The sequence below is a fragment of the Cloeon dipterum genome, chromosome 2 (assembly GCF_949628265.1).
Source record: "Cloeon dipterum chromosome 2, ieCloDipt1.1, whole genome shotgun sequence".
NCBI lineage: Eukaryota > Metazoa > Arthropoda > Insecta > Ephemeroptera > Baetidae > Cloeon > Cloeon dipterum.
The window spans coordinates 32,457,593-32,484,555 of NC_088787.1; the positions used below are offsets into that span (position 1 = coordinate 32,457,593).

Here is a 26,963-nt window from a genome sequence, read left to right on the forward strand (position 1 = left end):
GAAAAAATAGTTATAGTCGAAGCAGAACTTTTTTTTCAAAGATAGGAGGAATTACAAATTATTGTAAATAAAATAAAATCAATCGCTCTAATCTGTGTTGGCAAGAGTGAACAATTGCAGAGAAATTATCTTGAACATTGTTGCATTGAGCATAACTTATGTGGACTCCTCAAGACTACACAATAAAACCAGTAGCCTCGTCACAATGAAAGCTGTAGAGGATTCATAATGAAAACGAATAACTGCACCCAGTTTTTGCTCTGTCAAAAAGAAAGAAAGTGACGATACCATGTGAAATAAACACCACTATAACCCTCCCATTAACCTAACTATTTTTCTCCTTCTTTGACTAAAATTGACTAGGTCTGCGCTCCATCCAATCCAACGAGCAGAATTTTGCGAATTTTGCTTCTTCTATGACAAAATCTAAACATCATAGCCAAAAGTTTAGATCAAATTCGATTGGTACGCTCACTAGCGAGAGTTATTGGGTCGCAGGAAATTTGCTGTTCATTTGAGGCTGTAATTTCTGAATTTCTGAAGAAGCTGATTTGCTGAATATTGCAGGAGGTCAGAATGATTTCGCTCATCTTTTCCCCGTTTTATCTCTTTTTTATCAGGGAAGTAATATTCGATATCAACTTTTTATGATTGCTGCTCTAAAAAGGTTTATTCCTAATGAACTCTCAGTTAGACGTTGTTTAAAAACTAAGTCTTGACAACCTTCTGTTCATCTTGAAACAATTACAAATTTCTGCATCAGCAAACTTTTACAAGGCAAGCAATCTCGTCTCGTATGCTAGCGTCAAAGGCGAAATATTGTGGAGTCGAATGGTAAAGATATTACGTAGAGGTGCAGTCGTGGTTTCTGACCTTTTTCATCGATTGAAGTCAGCAGGGCAATCTAAGGAGAAATAGTAGTTTCCACGTTACAAATGAATATTTCATTCAAAGTTAGATTAAAAAATTGAGATATTATGACACGCAAAAGTTTTAATGGAGAAACTTCCGCCGGCTTATTTTTTCACGCTCCGCGCGACCGCCGACGGACTCACTCAGATCAGTCCGAGCGGAATGTAACAGAGGAGGAAAGAAAAATGCAGTCGCTGAGGCGGAACCGGAGCTTGTCACGCGTTTAAAGATTCATCGGCGTTTTCGGCCCGGCCGGGGGTGGGGGTGATTAAATTTTACATTTTAATGAAAACACGGCGGATTGCCAGGGAATAAACAGACTAAGGGCGCATAATCTTTTGTTGCGGCGAACCGTGGCGCCGGCATTATTTGATATTTTATGGCACAATAAGCCAAACAATAACCCTTTCTGTGTTGTTGGGTGGGTCGGCGGAGGGTGTCCAACTCGAGCTGGAGAACCGCTTCCTCGGGGCACTTAAGCGCGCGTGTACACCCACAAAAAAGCAGGACGGGAGTCTACACGAGGCGTAGCGGCAAATAGAAAATGAAATTACCTGCAGTAATCCAGAAGCAGCTATTACTCTCCTTGCTTGGCCTTTTTTATTGCCGCCGCTCGCGAAAAGCAGCACGGGTGACACCGCCAGAACGACTTCTGCTCCCTCCCGCATAATTTTACCTACCGCCCAAGCCCAAGCAAAGCGGCAAACGAGAAGCAAGAATCGTTTATCGATTGAGTTTTTTAATCAAATACGTTTCTGATATACTCTCTGACATTTTTTAAATTTTGGTTTATCACCGCAATGAACACGAAGGAAATCAACACCGCGAAAATAAGTTAAATATTTAAATTATCGTTATCGAAAGAGAGTCGGAATATTTGGATTCATGAACTCAGCGATTTACGCAATTCACCCAGCCTAGTTGGATGATGACTGAGCTTTTTATTAATGCCTTCCCCGCTGCGGATAGAAATTCGCTTTGAATAAATCATGGAAGCTAATTTTTATAGCAAAATGTGGAATGATTAATGACTTCTAGTTGAATTTTTGGTGCCAGACATTTTTTGTGCTTGAGGACGAATTTTTTGTTTGTGCAAGGAGATCGTTCTTCGAATTAATAAAATTTGCTTTTTTCAACCTTTGAAGAGATTAATTATCTCTCGGGGCAATTACATTCAAGTCTATTTATTCCTTGATACCAGCAGGAAACATGTTATTTCACTAGGTTGAGTGCCTTCGCGGAAAGTCGGCTTGCTGAGAGAAAACTTGACGTGATTCAATAATGTTGATGGTGGAGCAAGTGATTGAAGCAAGATTGCTGCTGAAAAGCCATTAACTCCGCATGTGCTTTTAACGTATTTTCTCGTAATCTGCTTTTAAAATATGGGGTTTCCAAGGGGGCTACAAAAATTCATATCTACCCTAATTCAACAACAAAGAGATGACAAAAAACAGTCGAATTGTTACGGCAAAAGTTGAACCGCCAATACAAGATCTGTATCACCAGGAAATAAAAAACAAAAACATTTTCTGAATCTGTTAGAAATCATAAAATTACTCCCAGACTGCAGCTCTTGTAATTATATCAAAATCCAGGCCAAGAGTTTAGAGGGGTCTGGCTGGATGACATTTTGCACACTCTCATTAAATAAATTTAATAAAGGCGACAATCAACAGCAGCACCTAGGACGTACGTTCGCGCAGCAGCAGCAGTCGCTTTGTTTCCCACACGAACAAAATGCGCCGTGTCGTTGAAAATTAATGAACATGGCTGTGTGTGCGTGCGTGCGAATGTGTGGACGAGATCTCAGTATTCGCGGGCTGAACACAACAAGTGAACAAGCAAGCCAAGACGGCGGCTGCGGGTCGAGAGCCGCCGCGAAACATTGTTCATGTTAATGATGTGTTTATGAGAGGTCGCACGGGCGCGTTTTCATTTATTCAAAAGACGCCCGCTGATGTTGGGGAAATTACGGGCAAGGCCACTGCACGTCGTCGTCGTTTTTCCTTTTCATTATTTCAGCTGATGTCGTCAGTGCGGGGCATGTAATTAAGCGCCACACCGTTCGTGAAGGGCGGGGAAAAGAAAAACGACCGAGTAATGACGTTTCGTTTTTTCTGCTCCGCCAGCGATATGCACGCGCCGCACCGTCGTTTCCTCGGCCAGTATGAAGAAAGAAATAAGGCGAGGCCTTGCGCAAAAACTCATTTCTAACCTGGTGATTGAACAGCTGATTTAGTATTTCGATTTCAGAAGATGTGAAAATGATGTTTCGTAAAAATGCACGTGTTTCGAATTTATTATAGAATGAAAAATCATTTCTTACCAACACCTCTTTTGTTATTCATTAAAATCATTTCAATAGTGTAACAGCCCCTGGTTTAAGCGTTTAAGCCAGTAGTAAATTAATGGGCAGTACACGGAATTAAAAATTAGAACTCAAGCTCCGCATGTTTCCTCGCCAGCTTGACAAACTTCTGTAAGTTTCTTATAAATCATATCTTTTAATCCGATGTATTTCAGCGCCTTTTTCATAAAAAGCCATAAATATATAAAGACTTTCCTGTGTAATGGGAGGAATACTTGGAAACTTTGAGGAAGCATTAAACACTTCGCGGAAATTTCGACTTGTGGCCAACATTCGATACAGCTTTGTTGTTGGGGTCTTCCTCAAAATTACCGGAGCAAAGTTGCGTGATGTGCTGTTGTGATTGGTACGGGAATCACCGAATGTGAATAGTTTCGGTGGAGGCGACATCCCGGCAGGCCTTTGAAGACAAAGCACTGCAAATAATCGCTCCTCTCTCTCTCTCTCTCTCTCTCTCTCTCTCTCTCTCTCTCTCTCTCTCTCTCTCTCTCTCTCTCTGTATTGTTGAATAATTAGCTCCTCCGGCAGAATTTCAGCACAGTCATTAGAGCAGTGTTCGTGCGGCGAGCAATTAAAAAGGCCGCTGGTAGTTACCAAGCTGCAAATTTCAGCCCGATATAAATATATACGTATAAAAACTCAATCAGGCGATCAGGCAGAAAATTCGGATTGACGGGAATGGTGAATAGGCATTTGTCGGAGCTGCTCACAAATCAAATCTGCCCTTGTTTGCAGCTCTATAACGCGATATAAATCCTGCAACTTTTCTACAAAGTTCATTGCCCGTGATGGCAGTGATTTATGTAAGATTAAAATAACAAAACGAGGTCGGATTAACTAGCGTTGTAGTAGCTAGTTTGTTCTCGTGTTATTCAATTGCACTACTGTATTCAATTTAAATATGTGGTTTTTAGGATGGCTATACTTTATTGCTGGCGTATAATTAAATCTCGTTTCGTGTGCAAACAGTCCCGCTTGGCACGGTAGCTCAACCGGTTGCATATCTGGCTCGTGCGGAATGAACTAGACCAACACAAACTAATGGTGGATTAGACTTTTCTATTGCCCCTTTACTTTACAAATATTTACAGTCCGTGCATTAACAACAGTCCATTCATGAAATTTCTCATTCATTTAATCCTGTTTTAGATTTTAAGGTATGATAAGTTCAAATAAGGCCTTTTAAAAATCAAATCAGATTTGCAGAGGAGCGCTTACTTCCATTAATTGGTTCTTTGGTTCTGATTATAATTACTTATTCTTTTATTGCTTTTCTTGAATTGCGTGCATTTTGACTTAGATATTACATGAACAAACAGAAGGGCTTCGTGACAATTGAAATGCAACTTTATTTTAGAATGAAAAAAATTCAACGACCCTCGGAAAATTCCTGTAAATTTTTAAAACAAAATTGCTGCATAGTTAGCATGTTTTTCAAACTGTGAGGACTGTCTTCCTACTTGAAATCTTATTTTATTTCACAACCAAGTGTTTTCCCAAAGTGTCTGACACAGTTGTATAAATCTTGAAGAGACGAATCGGAATCTACGAAGAAAATATGGCAAAGCACTATAAATTTTGGGAAAAATAGGCAAAAATTAGAACTTTTATTGCAACATAAGGTCCTCTTTTGACTGTTGCTCTTAAAGACAAAAAATATGTCAAAGTAAAGCTTTACAGAAAATTAGGGAAAAAATCATTTTATATTTACTGTAAATACTACTATCTAAGAAAAAGCTGAAAATTTCCCAGGTTGCTGTTTAAATTTTTGAAAAATTGGCCCAAAAACTTGCATTTTAATCAAGCGTTGAAACCTGTCTCATTATTGGAAATCATTATTTAATCCGCCAGAAGATAAATTCAACTCATAATTCGCACACCGTTGGATAGATCACGACAAGGAGGATTGAAATCAAGTGCAAAAATCATTTACAAACTGTTTAATTTTTCGAGAATTTAGCAAAATCAGAAATTTAACTGTGATCTCATTATTTCACATTGTAGAGATACTGATACTAAACTGTTGCTAAATTTCATAAAATCAATAAACTACTTTCTATGGTCAGCAATGCAAAGTTATTTGGATTTTATTGAAATAATGCATGAAAAGTCTTCACTACTGTACTTGCTTCTGCACAGTTCACAAAACAATACTTTTTTTCGATCAAACGCCCCACGATATCAATACGCCGTCGGAGATAGTGTTTGCGCATAATATTAAAAACACAGATTCTGCAGCAACGGAGGGGGCGGCGCGCCAGCAATAATATACTCAAACGAACAAAGGCACGAGGTTGTCTGCAATTTCGCGACGTGCGTGTGATTCCCCCAGGAAAAAATCTGCTGGAATATTCAAACAGGCCGGGAGAAGTGTGAGCGTGCATCTCGCACGGCCCGACACACTCACATCCGCCCACCGGGGGTGCTATCACCCTGCCATGGGGGAGGGGGCGAGAAATAATCAGTGTCACACAGCAGACGGAGTGATGTTGTGACTAACGACTCCCCCCGCAGACTCATTTTGCCAAAATTACGAGCTTGCCGCTGCATTTCTGGGGGGAAACGGCAAAATTTCCGTGCATTAATTTTTCACCACCACGTCCGTGTCCATTCATATTTAATACATCGCCCCGCGTGTGCTCTTTCTGCCCTTCCTTGCAGCAAAAGTAATAGGAGCCGCTCGATGATTTCTCTCTGTGCGCGTTTGTGTGTTTCTGCTATGAGGGTGTTTTATAAGAAGTGGAATTCCACTCTGCTACAAGTTTCTACGTTTAGTGCGTCAATGTTTTCGTGCCTAGATTGAATTTTTAATGGTGCTCTTGAGATACAATTCCCTTAGAAACTGTACTCTAATCGATTGAAGTATTGCAAAAATCATAGAAAATACATTTTAGATAATATTATAATTTATGATAATTAGAAACCTTGGAATACAAGTAAGATTTTACTGCGACCCCACAATGCAGTGCTGTCTTTCACTTCATGTTAGTCCAAGAAATTAGAAATGAAATCTTTCAGTGACAGCTAAAATAACGCGTCTCCCTTCAAGCTGTCTAGTTATGGGATTTAGTGTCTGAGGCGCACTTTCTCTCTTTTGATATTCCACAGATCCAGTGATGAATTATTAAATATATGTTGCAGCACTGCGTGCGTCTACTTCGGTAATAATTGGATTTGTCGACCCCCTTTGCACTCGTAGGGGCACTCGCTGGCGCTGTTTACTTTTTAGAGTGGTGTGGAATTTCAGACATGATACAATACGCACCCTCGTGCCCCTACCCGCCTCCACTCTCGCCGCCGACCGCAACCAGTGAAATTTTCTCCCGAAATTAATGCAAACAAGATGCTATATGTACGCGCCGAATTTAATCTTTCGCCAATTTGCAAACTAAAAGCACGCGGCTTTAAAGTATATGGAAAATGTCGAATTGTGAGTTTTTGAGTGTTTGCATATTCATAGCGAGTGAGCATGAAAATCATAATGACAGCGCAGAGCCTTTGATCTCGCTCGCTCCATGAGCGCTGCCTTCAATCCATCTGCACAAATCTGCGGGAAAACCGATTTTTTCGCTCGCCCTTTCCGTCTACGGAATATTTTCAACGGGCGTTTTGTCTCGAGAGAGCTCTTTCCTCATTTTTTTTGCCGCAGACTTTAATACCGTGAGCACTGCTGCGCTATGGAGAATCGATAGTTGTTCAATACAGCTCATGCAGCTCGAGATGCATGCACTTTTGTTTCGAAATATCAAAAAAGCAAGCAGCTCTCGGATGATGCACACATTCATATGCATGTTCGGGGCCTTTATCCACTGCAGCGGCATGCACGGAAATCCGCAAAACATTTCCCACAGATGAAGAAAAGCTGGTCTTGACTTATTCCGACTATATCCACAGATAGTACTACAGTCGGCGCGATGTGATATCTGCGAATGCTGCCGTCAGCGGATCTGCATCAAGTTTTTACAGCTACTTGCAGAAACGAGTGTAATATCGATTTAAGAGAGCAGCTCTGTGACTCTCAAATCAGATATATACGACTTCTCTCGGGACTTTGATAAAATTAAAATGCGAATCTGGCTGCGCACCAACCGCGGATTGTACATGTACATACTTGGCACACACATATTTCTCGAGAAAATTGGATTTTAATCTATAATAAAATCCGATGATTGATGACAGAAAAAGACACCGGAATGGTTGAACTTTTCATTCGAGTCGTTCTGTAATTACACTGCATAAATTGTAAAGCTACAACAATTCATGTAAGTGTAGGTCGAATTTAAAAAATACAGCGCTGATGATAAGTGAAATTCTTTTAAACTTGTATGTCTTATAACTACCCAATTAATTGAATTCTTTTTAATGGTATAGTTTGAGCGCTTTGGTTATGCTAGACAAATTACACGAAGGGATTAGTAAAAAGCAGAAAATAGACAACGAGCTTGTAAATAAAACAGTCGTGTTATATACTTCATGAATGAGTAACACAAATAACGCTCCTTTCCATTGATTAAAAAATTTGCATCATCAGATTGTCTTTTGACCAAAATTGATTCTGTCAGTGTTCCAATGTGATCGTCTGTATGCTTCAAGGGGCAACGCTAAAAAGTTCTCTGTTTTCCCCTCAAGAGGAAGTACTATAAAAAAGCCATTTTAGATTATGATACCAAATTCAGGCATACTTAATGAAAGGATCTAGATGCGGCCCTCACTGCTGGCATGACACTAAATTCCAGAAGAGAAGATATTAGCATCACGTTTAGTGCGAGATTTGCCATAATCCCGGACGCCTTCGATTTCATTTAAAGATTGAAATCTCGGCGGCAGGCGGTGGCAAAAAGCTGGCGAAAAAAGCTGGAAAGAGAGAGAGAGAGACCAGCCGAGATATTGAATTAAGCAGACAGCGGTGCTGAGCACTCTTGGCCGCCTTTCAAAACGCCTAATCAGATATAGAGAGCGCGCGAGCGAGGGCAGAAAGGAAGAGAAAAAGGGGCGGCGGGGGCACCACCGCTTCTTTTCTGCAACTTTTGCAGCATCTGAAATTGATTTCAGCCCCCTGAGTTGTCGCGGGCGTCAGATGATAAAGAGCGGCCGGCTAACTTCGTCGACTTTTATTCTCTCTTTCATTGTCGTCGACGGCGGCGGCGGAGGCAGAAGCAACAACGCCCGCTCTCAAACGCCTCAGGTGTCATGACACTTGAAATTATGAGTCCAACTCGCGTCGCGTTTACGGCGAGGGCGAGCATCCCTGCCGAGCGCTCTCGTGACCCTCTTCATTCCTTGTGAGTGCAGCTTCAGACGCTATTACGCTTTCCAGATTAGTGAAGGCTTAGCCAGGAATAAAGTTCATTTCGTTTGGTGGCATATACAAAGGACGCCGCCTGGAAAAGAGCTGAGTATGCAACACGCTTGCCGTGGGTGTCCAAAATGTTGCGTACACAAGAAAAGAGCAAAGCACATTCAATATTTGATTTAAATATCCCGCAGGTCAGAATTTCGGCGAAAAGTTTCCATGGAGCATCGAAATATCATCTTTAGTGCTTGAATAGTTTCGGCCACTGCCCGAAGCCATGGATAAAATAATTTAAAAATTTCAATCTTCCCTGGGCAAACAGTTCAAAACAGAAATATGGAGAAAAAATTTTGTACAATAGATAGATGATTATCTATGTTATTAGATTTGTATACAAGAATTTAGATATCAAATTACAATATTTGTACGGAGAATAACGTTCCGTTTCAATAGCCAGGTAAAATCTGCCTACGAAAATTTTCTACGAAGACTTCGCGAACCAACAAATTAACATATCCTTGCGCTGTTTTTACTCCGACATCACAGATAAAATCTTCAATTCTGTCCCGCTTTGTGCTCTGGCTGAAAAACAAAATGAGCCCAAAAAGATGGTAATGAACGACAAAACTCCCTGATGGGACGACGATCGACGAACTTTTGAAAGGCGGCTGTCGCGTCTGCTTGCACGCACGAACACAAACATATACACAAAAATTGGTCTCCCCCGGTGGGAGGCCGGGGTCAAAAGAGCAACTGACAACAGGAATTCTGAATTTTGCCAGTGGCAGTGCGAGAGCAGGCAGGGGCAATTCGGAAAAGCAAGGCAGCCCCTCGAGACGAGTGCCGCCAGCGGAGTATGGTGTAATCACTTTATCAGACAAGAGTGTTTGTTGTCTGCAAGAATGATTCGGCTTTGAGTGCTCTCGATGCGAGAGTGGGCGCATTTTTTCCGCCGTAAATGTAGGTGGGAGAGGTGTGTGAGCGGCACCGCTTTTCTTTATTGAAAAAGGAGCATCGACAGAGGGTGCTTTTCGCTGTAACGACTGTTGCGATATTTTTAAAAAAAAGGCAGGCCGCACAGAACGTTTTTCGCCGCAGGATTTTTTGATGTCGACAAACGCATGAGGTATAAAAAGTGGGAAGCAACTCTTTCTGCTACGAACAGTTGTTGCATGGTTACTTAAAGAGAAGGAAGTAAAACAAAACTATTGTTGAAGACACAATGGAACGTTTGATTTAACATCAACTCTAAAAACTGTTGACTATGCCATATTGTGCTGTTGCAATTCTGCCAACTTCTTATTGTTAGATAGAGGTTAAGCAGTCGTTAATTGAAAAAAAATATATCTTCGATCTTGATTTGTAACGGTTTCTCAAGGTGAGTAAGAAAAGCCCCATTATCGGGAAACGAGCCATAAACTTGGCAAATGAATAACCCGGGACGGTACACGCCGCGGTTCTGTGAAGGATGATCCGGTCTGGCATCAATTTGAAACTGTTTTTCAGAACGAATACAATGCCTGGCTATTTTTAGAATCGAAAGCTTTAATAATCTCATAAATAATAACAAATCTTTTATTAAAAACATGGCTTTAGAATGTCTTTTTATACAGAGACTTTTTGCGGCTATTCTTGGACCTTTTTAATAAGCGGCGATTTCGCTCTGCTTTTATTTTAGTTTGTGCATGTTCATTTTAATCTAGTACCATTGCAGCAGTTGAAATGAGGAATTATGTAGTTATATCCTTCATAATTATGAAATTAAGCAGCTACTCTGGCACCCTTAGACTAGTTCGGTTATTTCGGAGAGGTGGAGACAAGTCCAGCGGTGAGCGGTTTTTGAAAATCTGACAGTTAGAATCTGAGATTCGGAAGTGTAAAGATACCTGAAATACCTGAAATAGTTATTATTTAATAGATTTTATTTTTAATGAAAATTAAGGCAAAGCGCGATTACAAATTTTGACTTATCTAACCTAATTTGTTTCACTATACAAGATTAATAAATCTATCAAAATTAATAAATATTATTTTTATAATTTGATTTTACACTTCGAAAATTCGATTTTAATAACCTTGGCATTTGACCTACCACTTTGAGGTTAACACGAAAGTTTTTCAGCTTGACAAGACGACTTTAATGGTGTCCAAAATTTTTGGTTTACGACCAATTTTAACCGATTTGGATGAAACTCTAAAATTCCGAAATTGAATAGTTCGTAAAACTTGCAAACATGGAAGTCAGGGTTTTCTCAATGGCGTTTATGTTCAAATGAGGTCTGGTTTCAGTGACAAAAAAATATTAAAAATCAAGATCCCTAGTAAGACCCCTGTCAAAACTCTGTATTATGTATCCTCAACCCGAATTAGCTGCGTTAAACGGAATCTTACCTGAGATAGGGAATTAAAATTAAATATTGATTAATAATGTTTCCTCCGTTTACGGTTTGAAAGAAAAACCTGTTTGATGGAATTACAGTTGAATAAGCCAACTGCATCTACATTTTCATTCAAATTAACCATTTGATGAAGCTTTTTAAGTGTTCTTCATAGCATAAAAGGTAGAACCGCTGTTTGCTTTTCCCTAAGTTCCATGTTAAAGTAAATTTCGGTCTTTCAAATATGCTCTGCGAGTCCCACGCACGCAGTGTTTAAAAGCGTTTATGTTCAGAGAAGACAGGCAGCCTTAAAGACTTCTTTTGAGAAAATTCCAAATTCTAGAAAGACGTTACCAATTAAATTTGCATTAAATTGAGCGTCTTTGAGCAGAGCATGCCCCTATTAATTTATCTCCCAATTGAATTCCGATTTTATTCTATCACACACAATCCGCGGCATCCGATTATATTCCGAGAGCCACACGACCTTTGCCTCTTTTGAAGCGGATTCTGCGGAAACTGTTGCACTGCCTCCTTCTCGCGGAGAATGGCGTCTGTGATCGCTTCCGAGTGGACGGTCGGTTTCCAGATCCTTTACCACACTCGGTGCCCCCGTCAGGCAAAATCAATCCACTTCAGGAGAAATGCATGAAGAGACGAGGGTGGGAGAAGGCCGGTCTAAGTGCCTCGGTGATGCATGGACCCTCTTTTTCCGAGGCATCCGAGTGGCACTGCGATTTGTGACCCGCCCAGACGTTCTGGACAGGTCACTCTGTCAGCTCTCGGGCGATAAGTGAGTGCTTTCGGACTTCCTTCTTGAATTCTGATTACCAAGCATCCCCCTACAAAATCAATTTAAAAATATCCACCCGCCAGTAAAACAATCTGGCAGGAGGAACGTGCTTGGACGGAGCGGAAGGAATGAGTGTTGCACGTCAATTACAGCGTTGGTGTGCGTTTAAATCGCTAAAACAATTAGAGAGCTATATTTATTTTACTCTTTTCAGGGGACAAATCAAAGGGGGCAAATCCTGTTTGAACATTGTATTGATGAGTTCCTTTGATTGAAATTCGCCTCTTGGATTGAATTTCAAGGTATTCCAGTTAAATTTTGTGTTTTGTTGAAATGGAATATTCCTCCTATTGAGTTTTAAATATTTGATGCAATCACGGTAGGATGAATAAAATGACAATTCATATCTCTGTCTATTATACGCATTTTCCGCAAAGCGTATCAACGACAGCACAAGTTTTCGAAACATTTCCCACGCTTTTGTCGCTGTTTGCTGAGCGGCGCTGCCCAAGGCGAAGCATCAGGCTGCTTTTTCTTTCTCTATAAGTTATTTTGGTTTCTGCTATCCTATCACGCTTACATTTTATTGTGCGCAGCGCAAGTACGTACATATAGCCTCCCTGCTAACACAATACAGCCTGCGGGGCTCTTTTTGTCAGTGGATGTATCGGTGCGAGAGCATTAAAATATTGTGGGCGGGCACGGCATTCGCCGTTACGCAAACATGTGTACAGAACGCTGTAGCCTCCGTCTGGTACCAGCTATTTCGCACAAACGCAGCCAATAATGATTCCAGACAGTTGAATGCAGACACAAATAACGAAATTCCCAACTGCTTTTGATACAAAAAGACAAATATTGAGTGTTTTCTTGTTATCAAATTTTAGATAAATTACCAATATTGATCATTGATTTTCTCTTAAAAACCCCATTCTTTGTCAAATTTGGAGAATTTTGAAGTAAATTTTGAGACATTAAAATTTAATTCTTTGATTAAATTTATAGTAAGCCATCTAATTTAAAAAGTAACATTTGCTTAAAATTATCAATCAACTCCCATTATTTGTGAGGGTCTTATTTAATTATTTGTTTAATACAAGGCCCTGTGAAATGAGTTGAGAGCAATAAAATTAGTTCGAGGATTTTCAACTCATTGTGAGGTGGTAGTATCATAATCTCATTCTAGTCTAAGTTGTAGAACAAGCATCGAAACTCATCCAACCAAAATAACGATCTATTTTGTAGACAATGCGGACCGAAAACGGTGCTCGCATACGCATCCTCAAATATGGCACGTTCCTTCGCTTGCTCATGTTATATTGTCTTGTCTGGGGTAAAAATTTTTGGTCGGACGCGCACGACCCGTTCAAGCAAACAGACCATAAAGGGCACACGGAGCACATGCCCGAATCCGCTGACAGCAACATACAAGAATATCGAACCCAATTTGTTTACGGCCCCGCGTCGGCTGCGTCGGTGGGCAAATCGGGAAAATTGTGCACCCCTGCGCGCACCCCACCAGCTCGTCGATTGAGATTTCAATTTGCTCCAACTTTTGGGCGGGCCGCACGCTCGGCATGCGGAGCTCGAGTTTATGGCGACATTAGATAGGCTTTTTATTTCGTCGGCACATTGAAGAGAGACAGAGCCCCGGGCCACGCGGGCGAAATCTCCTGATAAGTGGCGCGGGCGAATGAGATTTCACGGTTGTGCGAGTAGTTGTTAAGAGAGCTAGCGGTGTGATACCACTCTCGTGTGTGTATGTATTCCAAGAAACTTGAAGCGTATCGATAAGCGTGAGAAATTTTGACAGCCTTTCGTCTGCAGCAGCAGTGATTCGGCGCAAATAGTTTTTGGTAAACTTGCTGATTGAATCCAAGCGTCGTACAGATTTTCATAGTTGTTCCCCCATTTAAGCACAAAAACAATTAAGGCGCTCGTTCAGTCGGGTCATTCATTAGGAAGCACGTGCATTCATAATTAAAGAACACTTCACTCTACAAGCCTGTCACTATTGTTTCTGTGATAATCAGAACTTTCATCATGAACCTAGAGAAATACTAAATTAATAATTAATAAATAATTAAATTTTAAGGAGAGCATCGAGAAAAATACTATATTTAAAAGTACCTTACAAAAAAGAATCTTAGAGAAGCTTCCAAACTGTGAAAATTGGCCAGAGTTGCAGTTTTGTTGTATGCCTAGTGCATTTTATAATTTATTTCTATAATCATAATAGTAAAACTGACGAAAACAACTAAATTCCATATGCGTGATATTCATGTTCAAATCGGCAAATCATCTATGCGCTACAACAGGTCACTAGAAACGGAGCTGGGACTATGGCACGAAAAATAGAAAAACAACTCGCGTTATTTTTTTTTTGTCATGAGAGAAATTTGGCAATCAATTTTAGGGGCTGTATCTTTAATGTACCATTAAATTTCCAATGTTTTGATTGTTAGGCATAAGAAGTTATGGCTCCTGAGCGAAAATTTCATCTCGATACGGTACAATTTGTGAACTTATGATATTTAAAATAGTAAAAACTACTTAAAATTTGTAACGCAGAAAAACAATAATCTCAGTATTTTCCGTTTATTTTTTTTTCGAACTATTCGTGAACATAGTCAACAGCAATCTCAATCCTTAAAAAATTGGTTCGTGATGCCTTTGAATATCACACTTAAATCCTGTTTTTATTTAGCAGCAAAAAGAAAGCTAATAATTCTAACAGGTCTCACTCGCGCAGTGAACATGCACGACAAAAACTATTTCACGCTGTATGCATTAAAAATGTCTGCACACGTATAGGCGCATTCTATCAAGCTTATGCGCAAAGCACGTGCAATCATTTCGCAATCGTCAACTATAAGCTCGTTTAATAGCACGATTCCGAATGACAGATGAAGAACGTGCAAGTTGAACGGAGTGTATGGGAAAGGTGCGGTATAGGGGCTGCTTTTTCCATGCAAATTCAATTGCACACATACAAGCGAGGAACACAGCAGAGCCGGCTGATTGCCGTGCTATTGAATTATCGATCGCGCACCGGCAAATTTATTCATAACTCTGGGTAATAAAATGCACACGCGTTGGAAATTGCAATGAAAATTGATGCTCATCGACGGCCGGCTAACCAGGCAACAAGCTTAGCCGGCCAGGTTGCAGCGGCAAGCAAAGAGTGAAATTTGCATAAAACACCGCTTGACCACACTTGCTGCCCTGCCATCCGTGTAGCTTATTCTCTTAAAACCGGATCCCCAGTTTGGCCTGATAATTAATTCCGCCAGTGGAACGTTCCTCCGCACTCGAGAACGCACCCTTCCAAGGCCCTAAGTGAACAGCCTTTAATTGTGAGCGAAATTTTCATACCTGCAATCCAGAACTCTTGTGTTGTGTTAACAGCTATTTCGCGTGACCACTCGGCATGGACTACATGTCCCGGATGTTGTTTTGTAGAGTGTAATGCCCAAACAGCGCAAACGAATTTACTGTTTTGTACACATACAATTCGCTTGATTGACCCTGCACCAAATTGTATTAATTCAGGACGGGTGATGAAATTTTAACACAAATGCGTTCAGCATTTCCCAACTAAATTTTTTCAAATTAAACAAAATAGGTCAGTGAGGGAAGCATTTGATATAAAAATAGAGCTTTTACAAAACTGTTGTTTTCGGATGAAAAAAAATGACAATTTTGGTTAAAAATGTTATTCTGCTTCCAGCAGCGAAAAACGGCCGAATACTTTTTAGCAAGGAAATTGTAAGGCTGTCTGTCGCAGATTTCATTTCATCCGAGCAGCCCTCTCATGCTTTTCCAAAAAGAATGCGCAGGAGAGGAATAAAAGAAACAAAAACAACCACCTTTCACATGTCGCGCCCGGCGCTGTGTTTCGCGAACTGCCTCCAACATCACTTTCCATCTCTTTAAATTTCTCTGGAGATTCGAGCAGGTTAATAAAATATTCAAAACTGCTTTCCATGCGCGCACCGTAAAATATATAAATTCCCAGACTAGCAGTAATAAAATGAAATGATGAAATGGATGAGGTAGAAAAATTTCTGCGCACTCCACTCTCGCCGCGCTGCTGTTTATTTTTATTACTATATAACCCCACCCATGGACTCTCTCTCTCTCTCTCTCTCTCTCTCTCTCTCTCTCTCTCGCACCCTCAATGTTGCTCTTAGAATGTTTTCATCACCTTTATAGCTATTTTTAGTTTTTTTTTCTTTTGTGCACCTTCATTAAAAATTCAAACAACTCAAAAGAATAGAGAATTGAGTTGGCATTGCAGGAAAATGAGAGAGGTATAAAATAAAGTGAATGTGCACGACCACCGCATTAAAATTATACTATTTATTTTCAAGATGTAGACCGTATAATGAAAATACGTAATAAGAATAAGATGCAAATACAGCAATCCTTTTTTGATCTGCAATTGGAACTGAGCGCCTGTATATCCAGTTGGATGAATGATAAGGAAAGCAGTAATTTATCAAAGATATATAAGTTTTAAAATTTAAATTTTGATCCCACTTTGCTTGAAGCCTCACTCCATAACAACCAAGAAGATGCAAAATTTAGGTTATATTTTAATTAAAATAGAGAAAAATCAATATCATGCTGAATATTGAAGTTAGAATTATATTTTTCAAAGATATTAATGGAAAATATGCCTGACTAGATTTCTAAAACAGAGAAAAAGTCGAGATAAAATTAATTGTAAAATATCATATTTATTTTATGGTTATAGTTTGAAAGAATTTTGTACAGAATTGGTTAAGCAATACAATCCACCTTGCAAATAAATATTTCTATATGTTCATACAGATTAAATTTTAACTTTGATTTTACTTTTGAGAAACCTGGGAGTGTCCTTAATAAAACTCAAATTTTTACAATTGGTTCAAAGTTAACTCCTCTTTCCGATTAGATTTTCAGCTTACTGATGCTTACTGATTTCTAACAGTGAGACTCCATTCAATTAATCACGTTCTAATCCCTGCATTTGCCGTTAATCTTTCCTTGAGAGAAGCCGCATAAATTCATTCAAACAACTTGCAACGTGAAAATTAATTCCTTGCAAGGGACCTTCAACTCCCTCCTCGAAACAGTATAGGCAGAGCTCGGCTTTTAGTTGTGCTGCATTCGAAGTTGCAAGGCAAGTTACTTAGCAATTAGCCTAAGAAATGATTAAACGCGCTCACGGCCAACGAAGGCGTGCAGATCAAAGGCTGGCATGGCGGCCGTTGTTATTGCGAATATTGACGTTTTGATTGCAAGAGCGGTAGCAGAATTTGCTCGCTCATGTGCACCTGCAATTCAGCTGACCGCATTGTTATTAATCCGAGCGATGCTGCGTGCTCGTGCGCCTCGGTCGTAGTAGTAGCTTGCTGCAATAACGCTGACGAGCATCCATAAAACGGAGGGAGCGCGGATAAAAATAACCGCCCCTGGATGTGCGCCCGGCTAATAAGTCGGACGAATTGTGGGGTGCAACACGAAATTGTCCTCATCGATCATTTTTTGTAATTGTAAGCTTCGTTAAATTCAACATGGCTTTTTCACTTTCGTTAGTTCGAATTGGTTCCCGCAGTAATATCAACTAAAATTGTTGTTCTTTTGAACATTGGAATAACCGAAATTCCGCTCTCAACTTGTAATATACCACAATAAAATTACCAGGAGCTGTGTTAATATTAGAATTTGTAATTGGATCTACAATTTATAAACGGAACGATATTCCATCATTTCCAAAGTCTACGTTTTAATGTGTGTCTATTGAAGTGAACTGATATCGTGGATTTCATGCACATTGCCGACTGCTCTTTGATCGTGTTCAAACATAATTTCATATGTAGTAATTTTTAAGTCTTTATCAAACGCTCTCCCGGTCTGCCAATAACGCAAATAGACGCTCCACTGTCCAACAATCAGCACATCTGCTTTCCCATTACGTCCAAATTTAAAAACAATCGATCATCATCCCACCTCGTGACGAATTCACTTTCACAAAAAGTCTGCTTGCCTTGCTCCGTGCGCACGCCTCCCTTCACGGAATAAAATTAATAATTTTTCTCTCATTACAAGCATAGTAGCTCGAAAAACCGACTTAACACCCACTATTTGGTCCAAAAAGATGAAAAAACAGACCTAAATTCTTAAGTCTCTCTGAGTATAGTCTCAACTCAAAAATATATGACAGGAGAAAATACGTCATCCGTCGTGGGAAAGCATAATTAAGAATATTTTCAATTATTTCCCCGACGAGAAGGGTTGTTTATGGCAATAAAATATACATATTTAACATTTCCAGCAATAAAGTGGAATTGATTCTAGCTCTGCTATATTCTGCCCCCCTCGTTCCAAGAAAACTTTCTAAAAACACAAAAGACAGCACGGCGAGGTGGTGGTGCAACATTCCTGCATTAAAGAGAACGTGACAAGTGGAAAATTAATTAAAAGTAGCGGCTCGTCTCTTTTGGTGCGATAGAGGCAGCCTGCTTGCATTTCTCTCTCTCTCTCCACTCTCTCATTTCTGCAGATTTCTCGCCAGCACGGTGCGTACATTCGCCCGTACGTAATAACAACAAACCAGCGCTCACCTCGCACCAGCAGCGTCGGCACCGAGAGAAGTCTCTCTTTCTCTCTCTACTCTCACTTTTCTCCTCGCCGCCTTATGTAAAGAATGAAATTATACACTTTTATTAGAGGGGATTTCGCCGTGGGGACTGATGAAGATAGCAGCGCGAGCGAGCGAGCGAGAGAGCAAACAGCAAAAGGGTTGAAACTCATTTAATATCCAGCCACTCATCCAGAGCAGCCGAGTGGGGTTGTTCATTGCTTCTGCTTTCTTATTCACGAGAGGGATGCGCCCAGGAATTTGTTTTTATATTCGAACCGACGCACGGAAACCCTTGGAGATTTCAGCACATGCAGATTACGCGCGCATCTCGGAGCGGCATCATTTGCAGGCACAATAGTTTCTTGCAGAAATGACTTCATAGTTGGAAACTCGGGTTTTTGTGCAAGGTCACGGCCTTTTATGAATAGCAAAGACTGCTCTCCCTCGTTCCCAGAGGGCTGCCAATGGCAATGAAGGCAAATCTACTGATATTATCAAGTTGATTACAAAAACTCTTCAAATGAATTTTCTTCGCATTGCCTTTCAAGATACGATATTGAATTTTTAAAAGATATGTGCTCATCAATGAATAATCAAAATTAATTTAATAATTATCGCAACAAGATCTTAAAATCAGAAAGTCGTTGGTATTTTTTCAATAGGCATCTTCCTTGACAAGCGCTGGACAAAAGAAAGACCAGAACATCATCCCGTCATTACTACTCACTTGCTTAGGGTGGCAGAAATAAAGTTAAATGCTACAGTGATTGTTGAGTTGCTTGATGATTTTCGTTTGTCTCCCATGCTACATAATATATATACCAAATAATCGATAAAAACCAACAATCAAACCGTCAGAAGTGGCATGTTCTAGTCCTAATCTTTTCCAGACTTTTAACACTTTGAAAATATATTAATTTTTATACAAGATGACGATGTATACAGACTTAACACGTCCACTGATGTCGTCACGCCGAACTGGACGCTCTCTTCGTTCACCGTTAGTCCTCTAATTTTGAAATTCCAACGACCCCCTTACCATTTGAATTTTTAGCTGAATTATTTATATTTTCACATATCATTTTAAGTGATTTAGACTACATTAGGTCCTTCAGGGCAAATGTACGTTTAACTCTCAGTGGCATATATGGCGTTGAAAGAAATCAGAGCAAACGCCAATCTGGCAGCCATACCGACCCGATACGGGGCCACCAATTTCAGCTGTAAAAACTGATGGTGTAGCGTACTTGGCCTCACCACCCCTGCCTTATTTATGTCCTCTCGCAGGCCCGCAGTGCTTAGTTAGCAGCCAATGATGCACGCACGCTCAACGTGTTTTCGCTTACTCTCAACGCCAACTTAATTATTTTTCTTTCTGGCGCGAACAGAGCACGCTCCCTACCGAGTTGGGGGTAAATATTACTTATTTTAGTTACGCGTATAGCGCTGCTAGCGCACGTCGTCAGAAGGGGTTTCAGCATGATTGCTTCTAGCGGTGTTGATCTTCGTGACAGAGTATTCCTTGAGGTAGAAAATATCCGCAGGTGGTGGCTCCAGCGGCTTGTGTAAATCTTTTAATCTTGCAAATGCGTTGCAGATGATGAAAGAGCTAACCAACCGAGTCTTATGGTGAACAAAAGGTTAGGTGCGCACCGAGCAGTAAAGTGGCTTGGAAATAAATAAGCACTCGCTTCGCGATGTCACTACTCTCATAAATGAAAGCCAGTGAAGAGTGAATTTTATTTGAGTGGCGTGTGGTTTCAAAAAGATATTTCAGGAACCTTTATTGAAATGGTTTTAAGCCTAGTAGAGTGATTGAGGAAAGAGAAATCGTGAAATAGATGTCCACAAGGAGTGTCGATTTCTTCCCTCGTCCGTTTCCAAGAATTATATTCAATGCTGACCGATTAGTTATATAAATTTATCACAAAATATTGTATCAAGAATAACAGATTTATCCGATTTGGATTCTGATTTTAATGTGGATCAGCAGAAGAGTGTTACCCTATTCATTCCCAACATCTAAAAGTTATTGAAAAATTAAAGTATTTTCAAATTTTGATTTATCATAGCAAACCCTGCTGCTAAAAGAATTGTTAGTAAAAAATGGCAAATAAAAATCTAGCAGAAACCTATTAAACTATTAATTTAATCACCAAAGCAATCCCTCGCTGCAACTCTCCTCAAAATTCAATATATTTCTATAACTTGTCTTGCTAAATGGTGCTCTTTTGCAAAGAGTTTGGGCACTTCAAAATATAATCTATTGAATTTGTTGGTAGCTCAATGAACTGTGACAAATGCTCAACCTGTACGTGATTTTTAACTACTCACACTTTTCGGAAATTTGATCGCAAAATCCGCACTGTTATTTTTACACAAGTTCAGTTCTTGCGCATGTAGACTAGTTATGTGTTGCGCAGCTTTGGAATCGCATCACGCCCAATATATTTTGAATAAATGCCCTCGTTATCAGCAGTTTAGGAGGAAAAAGAACCTTTCCGTAACTGCACTTTTTTGAATCACAAGGAAAATCTGTTAACTAGCAAACAAATTGTCTAACAGTAGGCTCAAAACTTTTTTTTCTTTATTAACAAGCAAAATTTCCTGACTGCTCCATTTGCATCCCTAAAAGAATCAATTATTTATCCATTCAAGGAACAAGTTTGTTCGCGGACAAATACATTGAATTGTAACATCGCAGTAATATTTGAAAATCAAAATACCACGGGCTTGAAATAAACTATGTGGACTAACCTTTGGCATGGCTCTTCAGATTTATTTCATGCGCCTCCGACAAAACAAGGCGTATTTAAATATTGTTTAACGCTTTAAATACAGTTCTGAGCGAGCTAACGATCCGTCGCAAACTTTCTTCGCCCTCAACTGAAGGAAGCATCTGGGAAAGTCAGTACTACCACCTGGCAAGTGGCTAGAAACTGATTGTGAGTGGGATTCATTCACTGATTGCAAATGCTTTGGCGAGCGGTAGGCAAGCGGAGAGTGCTCTTTGGACGCAATTGGTTCGAGAGGTCGTGGGCGAAAACAAATCTGGCGTAATTACGCAGAACAAAAGGGCCGACCCGCTGCAGCAGCTTCCCTTTGAGAGAGCTCGCGCGCTTATGTATATATATATATATCGTGAATTTCGATTGCAAAAAGAACCGGGACCGGGCGCCACATTAAACAAATTGAAGCCCCGGCACTAGTGCTGTTTGTAATGAATATTATATGTGGCAATGCGGTCGTCCCTCATCGCGCACTCGAAATTCTCATTCCGCTCTCGCAGCAGCCGAGTTCGCTCGCTCGCCCGGCCGGGTTTGTTGGATGCTCTCGCTCTCTCATAACCATCTCTCCGAACTCACAATAGCTTTGCAAACAAATCCTATGGCAATGCAAAGCAAACAGCGGCGAATATAAAGCATTAAATTAATCACCATGTCCCGGCACACTACTGCATGCATCTCCCGAGAAATGATAAACTCGCGGCTTCTCCTGCTGCACGGCTCTCCAGCAATCAGCCAGTTAAGAATCTGCTCGACGCGAGAGCATACACTCGCTCGCACACACCTCATCCATCTCGCCTCTCGAGCTAGCTGCCCGTGCTACTTTGCCCGCTAATGCGCCGCTAAATGGAATTTCGCAGAGCGGCGACGAGAACTGTGCCACCGTGCATGATGCATTATGCACTTTTTTCCCCCCTCCGCGTTAATCTTGCTAATTCTAACCGTTGGCAACCGCTTTCCTAATGGAATTGGCCGTGCCACTGTAGGACATGCACTTGATGAATGATTTGGCAGTACGAAAGGACACATCAGAGTAACTATATGTGGCTGCAAAATTTCCTCTCGTCCTTTTCCGCTCGAGTAACTACTTTTGAAAGTTTAAAATGATGGCCTGACATTGTCTTCGAGTCATCTTTTATTGGTTCAAATTAGTTACAATTAAACTTGAGAGAATATAACAGATTTGAAGTTAAGGCTTTTCTGTCACGGTAAATTAAATAGGAATCCATTCCGGGTTAAAATTATGTACCATTTAGTTATGTTTTTTACCTCTAGATATTTCAATCAATCAGACTTGAAGGCGTCAATATCAATATCGCGTATTATTTCATTTCAGGTGAAACGTTTAAGTTATTGGCAGGTGATACAGCTAACACAAATGAATATTAAAAAAATCAAATCATAGGCAAATAATGCAAATGACAGTAGAAGGAAAAAATTCACCAGTAATAAGCTATGTGCCCGATAATATTTTAGCCATACACAAAGTTCGTTTTTAACTTGACCGTTGAATTTTGTTTCAAATAACGAAGATCTGAATTCTGATCTTTCCAACGTATGACACATCTAGCGAGCAGAGTAGTGTTCACTGGTCTTGCACTAATTAGAAGCAGATTTTGCTGCTCGGCAGGGCCCAATAAATTATTTCAAACATGTGCCTATAATTATACGTGAATTACACAGCAGCGGCGGCCAGAGAAGGCGGCGCCAGCTACTCCGGCAGCATCTGCTGATTGGCTCGTTAATAATCTCGGCAATTTTCGCGTCAACACTCCATTAATTAAAAAGTGATTTATCGGAAGCGAAAACGCGGAAAATGTGTTTGCACGCTTCGATTGAGAATTTGATACTGATCAAATGTTGTGTGCTAAATGCGATTGACTGGATCATGAACGGCGATTGGTTCCGTTTACAAAGCAAAAATTGATAGGCGATCGCGACTGATTAAATGTTTCTCTTTGCCACTTTTGACTAAAATTTGGATATTAAAGCAAGCTGGTTTTTGAATATTATTTTTAGGCCCACAAAGGTGCACGAATCATTTCAAAAACTAATTAAAATTGCTGATTTTTATTTTTAGGAAGTGATTCTGTTTTTAACCATGACTTTAAAATGACGACAATTGAGTAATTCAGGGGACCCTCGATTCAAGATAAGATTAAGAAATTCAGACTACATGTTGCGTAATATATTAATATATAAAATAACTTAAATTAAAATGAATTGCAACCTTTGAAAGCTATCCAATTGACCTATAACAGGCATCTAACCAATAATTAGAACCATTACTGGAATAATTATCTTAATTGTTCATTTAAAAGCACCAACAAAAAGGCCCTAATAAAAAGTATAATAACAATGGCTCATTTTAAATCCTGTTATTTGTTGTCAAGTAATGTTTTGCGGATCAACTAGAGCTCTTTTTGTTGCTCACATGATGAGATTAATTTCACTAAAATATAAAAACGGTACAAAAGTAATATTTCGCCCATTTGTGGAGTGTTTAAAAATCACGTCAAAGTAGTCTCGGTTTTTTTAACCTTTAAATGTGTCTATAATATGCCCATTAAATTCAAAATATTTGTTTGGTGGTAAATTGTCAAATAATATTTTATATATAAATTAACTAATGAGAAAGGAGACAAGGAGAGGAATACCAATAAAAGAGAGGTCATTGCAAATATATTTAAGAAAAGAAAAAACGCTAGGAAAAAAATATTAACATTTTTATTTGTAGAATAGGGAAGCAAAGCCTAAAAATATACATCATTTTTTCAGTTAAGTTAAAAAAATCGCATCGCTTTTTTCAGCAAAATAAAGTTCGTAATGTTTTTGAAGATTCACTTGACATTTGATTTTGATGATTTCTCAAATGGTCTTTGTTACACTGAGGTGCATCTCTTAGTATAGTACGAGTATCTTATATAATTATTGAGTTAAGCTTGTACGTTGATATATATTCAGTTTTAAACTTTACAAAAATTGCTGTAATTGAGTATAAATCGCCGATGAAAAAATCCTGCTCGGAATCAAAGGCAAGGCACCTACCTTGTGCGACAAGGATGAAAAGGTAGAAGAGGGACAGGTGGTTGGTCCTGCGGCCGCGCCGGCAGCCACGGTCCCTGAAGAGCAGCGTCCTGGGCAGACTCATGTCAGGACTGTCAGCGGCAGCGCGAGTCACAGGCCGTGGGGCATGTCCTGCCCGCTGCGAGAAAGGCTTCGGCGGCACGCGACTCGACGGTAGACGGAGGTCGACGCGACGGAGGTTGTGCGGAGCGCGCCCCAAGACACACACTGCCGCCCGCTCGATCCGCGGTGGGCGCGCGGCACGATCGCGACGCCCCGTGGCGCCGCCCCATCCACCGTGCCACGCCGCACGCGGCCAACCACCCAAACTCGGCGCATGCAACTGCAACTGCGAACTTCGCTTGCATTCTCACGCGTGTGGTGTTAGTGCAGGCAATAATTCAGTGTGCTGGAATGCAGATAGGAATTCAACTCCAACACGAAACTATAAATAAATTTTAGCCAATTTCGAAAGATGCGCTCGATCGTGATGAGAATTGGAGGAGTTGAGTGATTTTTTTTATATCATAAAGGAACTCAAGAGGCTTTTGGGGATTTAAAAATGGCAATTTTTCTTTTTACACCCTCCACTAGCTTTGAAGTGTCAATAGAGCTCAAATTTTTAGGATTTCTAAGTAAGTCACGTTGAGAATTTGTTAAACTGCCTAAAACCATTCACATCCTCTTGGATGCCTTCAGATCATCTTCCGATGAATCTCAAAATGGCATAAATTGTGGGTCAACTGCTAAATTCTACTAAATTAAAAATTATTGGATGGTGTTCTATATAGGGATTTTTATGTTAGAATAGGTTTTATTAATGATGCGCAAAGAGTACAAACTTAAGATTGAAGTGATGGCGCAGTAATTTTGAAAAGCCGCCAGTAAGAAATCAATCGCACGCAAAATTAAATTAAAATTGATTTTCCGCAACTAGTTTTAAAAAATGCGAAATAAAAATAATTTTGACAAGAATCACCGTCTTACCGTTTTGAATTGAAATAATTTTTCTCTCCATAATTATTAAAAAATCAATCAAATTTTAAGACCTTACTCAAACTATTGCCCTCAATTAACGGAAGAATTAAGATTGAAATTGTTCTCATGGTTTGTATTTTGAGATTTAAAATAGTTTTAAATTGTAAACATTTTTATTTTAAGTCTATGTGACTAAATTTCAATGTTCGTAAACTAATGCCCACATGACAATCCTAGATTTTATGCTGCAGCAGGCACAACTAACCTGATCTATCACGCAAAGGCAAAAATGCTCAGAGATTTGTCGGTACTTTTATGCAAAGCTAAAAGTAGCTAAATTATTTTAGGTCAGTGTATATAAGTCAGAGCAGTTTTTACTAATAATTGCTCTGGATAAATGTGTGCTAGACAGTTGAAAAATATATATATTTTCATCGGACAGCATACTGTGTTCGAATGTTTGTGTGCAGGTCATAAAATCTGTCATCTGTCGTGTTTTGTTATTTTTACCACACCAAAAAGAGAACAGCAACAACATACGCTCGCGAAAATACGGCCGATCCTCTTAAGGGAGGACATTTACCAAGATTGCAAAGACGAGGAGGAAGGCTATCCCGGTCTCGTTGTACAGCACCAAAGTTTTTCAGCTGCTGGATATGAGTGGCCGGGCCTCGCTGAGAGAGCACTTAGAGCCCGTGAACGGCCACTCGTGTCTTTTAACGTCAACATGGAAAGTTTTTAATTGCAGTTCACTTTCCGATTGAATTTTATTATTTACAGTCGACTGGCTAGAGTGTTACCTGATGCTAGTCGCTCTCATGGCAGCCGATTGATGGACTTTATTGATTTTGATTGGAATAATGGAAACTGCCAACTCTCTGAGCCGCAGCCCCAGCTTTGCGTTAAACCCCAACTCTCTATCTATATCACGTGTCACTTAATGCAAAAGTTTTCCACTCGGTATATCGCAGCGTGGTGAGGTACTAGTTGCACGTCTAAATCCTGCTCCTCACGTGTTACAATTCTTCGTGGTATTCATATAAAGTCAAAGCGAATTATACAAGTAAAGTGAGCAACAAGAACGGTCGATTAATATCTATCGAGGTGCAATTAAATGCAAACGGGCAGAGAATCAAATCCAAAATAATGCCATTTCCCAACGCAAATCATATTCCACTGGTATATCATTCATATTTGTTTATTTGTACACATTATACAATTCAGAGAGCAAACGTATCAACCTAGTGTGGCACAATGACAATTTCGACTTGAAATGTGTATTGTTTCAAACATCCAAGCAGCTTCTGCTTGTGATTTGTGCCTTTGTTAATGATAATATTTCTTTTCGAATACAAAGTTTCAATCAATTAATCGGGAATGATAAACAAACAAATAGATAACAGGTTAAATTTTACCCTTCATGAAACAACTGCAGTTTCAATATGTCCGGTTCTCACAACTAGATTTTTCCTCCTCCAAGATACAGTAATGCATTCTCCATGTCTCATGTTCATGTGTTGTTTTTAATTGAGAATTTAGTAAATAATTCCATCTTGATATCGCATATGAGAATTCAACCACTTGAAAAAATAAATTGTTTTGATTTAATTTGTACTGTTTAATAGCAATAAATTGTACAATAATTTGAATTATACATATATTAAACACTAATTTTGTTCATCAGACTACATATATGTAAAAACTATCGCTGTCTTCTGCTTGAAATTGCATATAAAATGAATTTAAACTACGATATAA

The 26,963-nt window shown here is 39.7% G+C and overlaps 1 protein-coding gene across 5 annotated transcripts in view; it reads right to left on the reverse strand.

Moving 5' to 3' along the window:
- The window catches only part of LOC135936354 (lachesin-like), a 137,381-nt gene extending 112,909 nt beyond the window's left edge, over window positions 1-24,472 (reverse strand). For all 5 annotated transcript variants that reach the window (XM_065479133.1, XM_065479132.1, XM_065479134.1 and 2 more), the window contains exon 1: window positions 24,210-24,472. In XM_065479133.1, coding sequence (XP_065335205.1) covers window positions 24,210-24,312 — 103 coding nt within the window. In that variant the 5' untranslated portion in view covers window positions 24,313-24,472. The remainder of the gene's footprint in view (window positions 1-24,209) is intronic.
- Window positions 24,473-26,963: the final 2,491 nt, after the last annotated feature.